At 45.7% G+C, this 7,661-nt stretch overlaps 1 protein-coding gene across 1 annotated transcript; it reads left to right on the forward strand.

Moving 5' to 3' along the window:
* The first annotated feature begins 4,827 nt into the window (after positions 1–4,827).
* Positions 4,828–6,601, forward strand: LOC131832601 (keratin, type II cytoskeletal 8-like). The gene is given in 2 exon segments (XM_059175815.1): positions 4,828–5,572; positions 5,574–6,601. Coding segments are annotated over 2 exon segments (1,470 nt in total). The 5' UTR covers positions 4,828–4,891; the 3' UTR covers positions 6,363–6,601.
* Positions 6,602–7,661: the final 1,060 nt, after the last annotated feature.

Here is a 7,661-nt window from a genome sequence, read left to right on the forward strand (position 1 = left end):
TTCTCACAATTTTTTTTAAGTCTCAATCTGGACATTTCAATTCAGTTTACATTTTCATTTCATTTTCTGAGAGCCCTTCCCACTTAGGAAATGTTAGGGTGGTTAGTTTGTGTTCCATTAACTTCCGCTCAAATCGGTCAAGGTTTCTCTTGGGCTGAGGGCATGTGGATATGGGCCAGACCCATAAATGTTGGCTGTGCACTGACCCTTTCTAGCAAACGCCGCTGGGGAGTTCTCCCTGTGGCCAGGCAGGTCTGACTGACAGGAAGGGGAGGGAGTAGGCGAGGCTGAACCATAGGCAGCAACAGTCTTCCCAGAAGTGGCAGAGTTTACCAAGGGACATATGGGGACACGGGCCTGCCGAGAACACAGTGCACTTTGTAGCTCCATTCACACCCAGGCTTGGGATCACCGCCTCTGAGTGTGAACGTGCATGACCTGGGAGGGCAGGGACACGTTCCCATCCCTCCGAGTGAACAGCTGACTTGCTGTGATCAGATGCTCGTGGGCTCTGGGCCTGGCACGCAGGAAAGCAACGATGGATAGAGAGAAAGGAGAAGGAGGACGGAGGCACCGAAAAAAGGGAGTGAGCACGGTTTTTGTTGCTTGTAGCTGGACGCTGATGATTTCTGGAAACCATTGCAGCCTGTTTTGACTGTTTCCTGCGGGCCGTCAGTTTCCAGGATAAAGGACGTTTTCTTCAAGGTCATATATCACTTCTCGGTGGAGCTGGGGTCCGTTTGGACCATGCCCAGGGTGCCTCGCACAAAGCCTTGCACACAGACATTCTAGGGATGTGGATCTGCTAAATTTAGAGGGATTCCTAAAGGTCGTGTGATTGAATTCCATTCTTACACGTTGGATCACACTTTCAAAGCATCTGGGGAGCACATTTCAAGGAATAATGGCCCTGGCTCATTTTGTCAAATTAATACCCACTTGCTGATTTAGTTGTTTTCTAAGCAGAACTGGGATTATGTGGGTTCCTTAAAACGGAGCATGCGGAAACTTTGTTTCCCGCCTTGGGGATTTTGGAAATTCCTTCCCGTGCTAGAATTTTACAGTTTTAGAATCCACTTCCAGTTAACCTAGAATTTTATGAATTGAGGAACCTGGCCACCTTTTCTGCTTTGAGAGATAGGGAGAAAAAAAAGTGGAGGGATGCTTCGTAAGTCCTGTCCCCGTTCCATTCGTTCATAAGCAAGCCCACACTGCAGTTCCTTCCACCTGAAAGGTCAGAAAGCCACGCCCATTTCTCCCACGGGGTAGAGCTCTACTCTGCATTAGATTCAAGGCTTGCTTTTTCACCTGCTTTCTTGGTTGCAAGAAACCAAGTTCTGCTGCTGGATCGTGGCGGGAACCACGCAATGTTCTTACTCCTCGCAGCAGCTGTAAAAGATGGTTATGTATCTTATCAACAAAATCACACAGTTAGTCAAGATCTTGGGTGCGGGGAGAGAGTTCTCACCAAAAAAAAAAAAAAAAAAAAAAAAAAAAAAAAAAAAAAAACAAACAAACAAACAAAAAATCCAGGGGAAAAAATTAAGAATGTTTTTTTTCTTTTTTTTAAGATTTTATTCATTTATTAGAGAGAGAGAGAGCACGAGTGGAAACAAAGGGAGCATGAGAAGCAGGCAAGCAGGCTCCCTGCTGAACATGGAGCCTAATGCAGGACTGGATCCTGGGACTCCGAGATCAAGACCTGAGCTGAAGGCAGATGCTTAACTGCCTGAGCCACCCAGGTGCTCCTACCCTGCCAATCCTTAAGAAATGAAACAGTGTGTTGGTCCCTATCATACCTAGAATATTATCAAGATAGGAAGTTCCTGATGACTGGCACTTGTCTCCCCAACTCCCTCACTGAAAAACCTAGTGACCTCAATGCTTGGAAATACTGAAATAACATGATTATTACAAATAATTCAAGCAGCTTAGAAAGCCCCCATAAATTCCACCCGTCAAGTACAGTAGTCTGTATGTGGTGGACAGCATTACAAGCATCTCTATACGTGTGTATCCCGAGACAAGAATTGCAGGAAGGACAAACGGACGTATGGGAGATGGGAAGAAAATCATACTACATGCTTTTGGATTTTTTTTTTCCTTGCTTACATCTTTATTGTGTATTTCTTTTTTTAAATTAATTTATTTATTTTCAGCATAACAGTATGCATTATTTTTTCACCACACCCACTGCTCCATGCAATCTGTGCCCTCTATCATACCCACCACCTGGTACCCCAACCTCCCACACCCCCGCCACTTCAAACCCCTCAGATTGTTTTTCAGAGTCCATAGTCTCTCATGGTTCACCTCCCCTTCCAATTTACCCCAAATCCCTTCTCCTCTCTAACTCCCCATGTCCTCCATGCTATTTGTTATGCTCCACAAATAAGTGAAACCATATGATAATTGACTCTCTCTACTTGACTTATTTCACTCAGCATAATCTCTTCCAGTCCCGTCCATGTTGCTACAAAAGTTGGGTATTCATCCTTTCTGATGGAGGCATAATATTCCATAGTGTATATGGACCACTTATTCCTTGTCCATTCATCCATTGAAGGGCATCTTGGTTCTTTCCATAGTTTGGTGACCGTGGCCATTGCTGCTATAAGCATTGGGGTATAGATGGCCCTTCTTTTCATGACATCTGTATCTGGGGTAAATACCCAGGAGTGCAATTGCAGGGTCATAGAGAAGTTCTATTTTTAATTTCTTGAGAAATCTCCACACTGTTCTCCAAAGTGGCTGCACCAACTTGCATTCCCACCAACAGTGGAAGAGGGTTCCCCTTTCTCCACATCCCCTCCAACACATGTTGTTTCCTGTCTTGTTAATTTTTGCCATTCTAACTGGTGTAAGGTGATATCTCAATGTGGTTTTAATTTGAATCTCCCTGAGGGCTAGTGATGATGAACATTTTTTCATGTGTCTGATAGCCATTTGTATGTCTTCATTGGAGAAGTGTCTGTTCATATCTTCTGCCCATTTTTTGATATGATTGCCTCTTTTGTGTGTGTTGAGTTTGAGGAGTTCATTATAGATCCTGGATATCAACCTTTTGTCTGTACTGTCATTTGCAAATATCTTCTCCCATTCCGTGGGTTGCCTCTTTGTTTTTTTGTTTTTGTTTTTGTTTGTTTGTTTTTTTACTGTTTCCTTTGCTGTGCAGAAGCTTTTGATTTTGGTAAAGTCCCAAAAGTTTATTTTCGCTTTTGTTTCCTTTGCCTTTGGAGACATATGTTGAAAGAAGTTGCTGTGGCTGATATCGAAGAGGTTACTGCCTATGTTCTCCTCTAGGATTCTGATGGATTCCTGTCTCACATTGAGGTCTTTTATCCATTTTGAGTTGATCTTTGTGTATGGTGTAAGAGAATGGTCGAGTTTCATTCTTTTACATATAGCTGTCCAGTTTTCCCAGCACCATTTATTGAAGAGACTGTCTTTTTTCCACTGTATATTTTTTCCTGTTTTGTCGAAGATTAATTGACCATAGAGTTGAGGGTCCATATCTGGGCTCTCTACTCTATTCCACTGGTCTATGTGTCTGTTTTTATGCCAGTACCATGCTGTCTTGGTGATCACAGCTTTGTAATAAAGCTTAAAATCAGGTAACGTGATGCCCCCAGTTTTATTTTTGTTTTGCAACATTTCCTTAGCAATTCGGGGGCTCTTCTGATTCCATACAAGTTTTTGGATTATTTGCTCCAGCTCTTTGAAGAATACCAGTGGAATTTTGATCGGAATGGCATTAAAAGTATAGATTGCTCTAGGCAGTATAGACATTTAGAAGGGAAATCATCAAGATTAGAGCTGAGATCAATGAGGTAGAAACCAGAGATACAGTAGAACGTATCAATGAAACTAGAAGCTGTTTTTTTTAAAGAATCAATACGATCGATAAACCATTGGCCACACTAATCCAAAAGAAAAGAGAGAAAGCCCAAATTCATAAAATTATGAATGAAAAGGGAGATATCACAACTAACACCAAGGAAGTAAAAACAATCATCAGAAGTTATTATCAACAGTTATATGCCAATAAGCTTAGCAACCTAGATGAAATGGATGCATTCCTGGAAAACTATAAACTCCCAAAATTGAACCAGGAAGAAATTGACAACCCGAATAGACCGATATCTAGTAACGAGAAGCAGTGATCAAAAACCTCCCAAAACACAAGAGCCCAGGACCTGATGGATTCCCTGGGGAATTCTACCAAACTTTCAAAGAAGAAATAACACCTATTCTCCTGAAGCTGTTTCAAAAAATTGAAGCAGAAGGAAAACTTCCAGACTCTTTCTATGAAGCCAGCATTACCCTGATCCCCAAACCAGGCAAAGACCCTACCAAAAAGGAGAATTTCAGACCAATATCACTGATGAATATGGATGCTAAGATTCTCAACATGATCCTAGCAAACAGGATCCAATAGCACATTAAAAAGATTATCCACCATGACCAGGTGGGATTCATCCCTGGGTTACAAGGATGGTTCAACATTCGCAAATCAATCAATGTGATACAACATGAGAAGAGAGAAGAACCACATGGTCCTCTCAATTGATGCAGAAAAAGCATTCGACAGAATCCAGCATCCGTTCCTGATTAAAACGCTTCAAAGTATAGGGATAGAGGGAACATTCCTGAACTTCATCATATCTATCTATGAAAGACCCACAGTAAATATCATCCTCAATGGGAAAAAGCTTGCAGCCTTCCCGTTGAGATCAGGAACAAGACAAGGATGCCCACTTTCACCACTCTTGTTCAACATAGTATTAGAAGTCCTAGCAACAGACCTAGAAGCAGCTTCTTGGCCCCTTGTAGAACCTCTGTCAGGTTCAGCCTACTCGCCTCTACTCCAGCTTCCACTCCAGCCTCCACCATGTCCATCATGGTGACCCAGAGGTCCTACAAGGTGTCCACCTCCGGCCCCCAGGCCTTCAGCACCCGCTCCTACACCAGCAGGCCTGGCTCCCATATCAGCTCGTCTGCCTTCTCCTGGGTGGGTGGCAGCTTCCAGGGGGGCCTGAACAGCAGCATGAGGGTGGTCGGGGGCTACGGCGGCGGGGCCAGGGGTATGGGGGGCATCACGGCCGTCTCAGTGAACCAGAGCCTGCTGGGCCCCCTTAAGCTGGAAGTGGATCCCAACATCCAAGCTGTGCGCACCCAGGAGAAGGAGCAGATCAAGACCCTCAACAACAAATTAGCCTCCTTCATCGACAAGGTGAGGCACCTGGAGCAGCAGAACAAAGTTCTGGAGACCAACTGGAGCCTCCTACAGCAGCAGAAGACTGCGCGGAGCAACATAGACAACATGTTCGAGAGCTACATCAGCATCCTCCGGTGGCAGTTGGACACCCTGGGCCAGGAGAAGCTGAAGCTGGAGGTGGAGCTTGGCAACATGCAGGGGCTGGTGGAGGACTTCAAGAATAAATATGAGGAGGAGATCAAAGAGCGTGCAGACATGGAGAATGAATTTGTCCTCATCAAGAAGGATGTGGGCGAAGCTTACATGAACAAGGTAGAACTCGAGTCCCGCCTGGAAGGGCTGACCGATGAGATCAAACTTCTTAAGGCAGCTGTATGAAGAGGAGATCCGTGAGCTGCAGTCCCAGATCTTGGACACGTCTGTGGTCCTATCCATGGACAACAGCCACTCCCTGGACCTGGATGGCATCATCTCCGAGGTCAAGGCCCAGTATGAGGACATCGCCAACCGTAGCCGGGTTGAAGCTGAGACCATGTACCAGATCAAATACGAGGAGCTGCAGACATTGGCTGAGAAGCGTGGAAATGACCTCCGTCGCACGAAGATGGAGATTTCTGAGATGAATCGGAGCATCAGCCGACTCCAGGCTGAGATTGAGGCCCTCAAAAACCAGAGGGCTGCCCTGGAGGCTGCCATTGCCAATGCTGAGCAGCGCGGGGAGCTGGCCATTAAGGATGCCAATGGCAAGGTGGCCGAGCTGGAGGCCTCCCTGCAGCGAGCCAAGCAGGACATGGCCCAGCAGCTGCGTGAGTGCCAGGAGCTCATGAACTTCAAGTTGGCCCTGGACATTGAGATTGCCACCTACAGCAAGCTGCTGGAGGGCGAGGAGAGCCGGCTGGAGTCTGGGATGCAGAACATGAGTATCCATACTAAGACCACCAGTGGCTTCTCAGGTGGCCTGAGCTCAACCTATGGGGCCCTCCCAAGCCCTAGCCTCAACTATGGCCTGAGCTCCTTTCAGTCCAGCTTTGGCCCCTCCGGGTCCTTCAGCCATGGCAGCTCCTCCAAGGCTGTGGTGGTGAAGAAGATTGAGACCCGTGACGGGAAGCTGGTGTCCGAGTCGTCTGATGTCCTGTCCAAGTGAACAACCACTGTGGTCCCACCCAGCCTCCCTGCTCTCATGGCTGCCATAGAGCCCTTGGGCGAAGGAGCTGTGCAGGGAAGCATTGGGAACAGGAGACTCACCTAAGACTCACTCAGCCCCAGTCCTCAGCCTGCCCCTGGGGGCGGTTCTGCTGCCCTGGGTACCCCTTCTTGTCCATGTCTCCAACTAAAAGCCAATTTGAGTGTCTTGTCCCAAATAAAGTCTCAGCCGGCTCTGCCCATCCCCCCCCCCCAAAAAAAGAAGTCCTAGCAACAGCAATCAGACAACAAAGAGAAATAAAAGGTTTGAAGAAGTCAAACTCTCTCTATTCACAGATGACATGATTCTTTATATGGAAAACCTTAAAGACTCCACCCCGAAACTACTAGAACTCATACAGCAATTCAGCAACGTGGCAGGATACAAAGTCAATGTGCAGAAATCAGTGGCTTTCTTATACACTAACAATGCAAATACAGAAAGGGAAGTTAGAGAATCGATTCCATTTACTATAGCACCAAGAACCATAAGATACCTGGGAATAAACCTAACCAAAGAGGTAAAGGATGTGTACTTGAGGAACTACAGAACACTCATGAAAGAAATTGAAGAAGACACAAAAAGATGGAAGACCATTCCATGCTCTTAGATCGGAAGAATAAACATTGTTAAAATGTCTATACTGCCCAGAGCAATTTATACTTTTAATGCCGTGCTTTTGGATTTTTAAAATGTGTTTTAAAATATTTTTCAACTTTAAAGAGGTGCCTGAGGGACAGAAGGGTTCAAAGGACAAGCCTAGGGAGCCACCTTCTCTACATAGGCTAAGCCTGATGATGATGGCTGCAGTATTGGGCCAGCGAGTTCTCGACTTCAGCCTCCCCTCCTGGCCAGCTTCGGTGAACCATTAGGGTAAGGAGCTCTAAATCAGGAGTCTGTAATTCTTTCCAAGTTGCTTAATTTTAAACCCGACGTTTAAATTTGTACAGAGGAGAAGTCATAGTCTGTGATGTACAGTTCCAGCCTTTGAGAAATGTATAGAGATCTGCGTCTACCACCACAGTCATCATACGGAACCATTCGCTGGCCCCCCAGATGTTGTCCCATTGTCCTGTGCTGTCAACTGCCCCCCCCCAACCTTGGTCAACCACCGACCTAGTCTTCATCCCTATAGTTCTATCTTCTCCAAAATGTCATACAAGTGGACTCACACAGTATGCATCCTTTTGGGTCTGGCTTATGTCACTTAGCAAAAATACATCTGAGATGCCTCCGTGTCATTGCACAAAATCACTTTCA

This window comes from Mustela lutreola, chromosome 5 (genome assembly GCF_030435805.1).
Source record: "Mustela lutreola isolate mMusLut2 chromosome 5, mMusLut2.pri, whole genome shotgun sequence".
NCBI lineage: Eukaryota > Metazoa > Chordata > Mammalia > Carnivora > Mustelidae > Mustela > Mustela lutreola.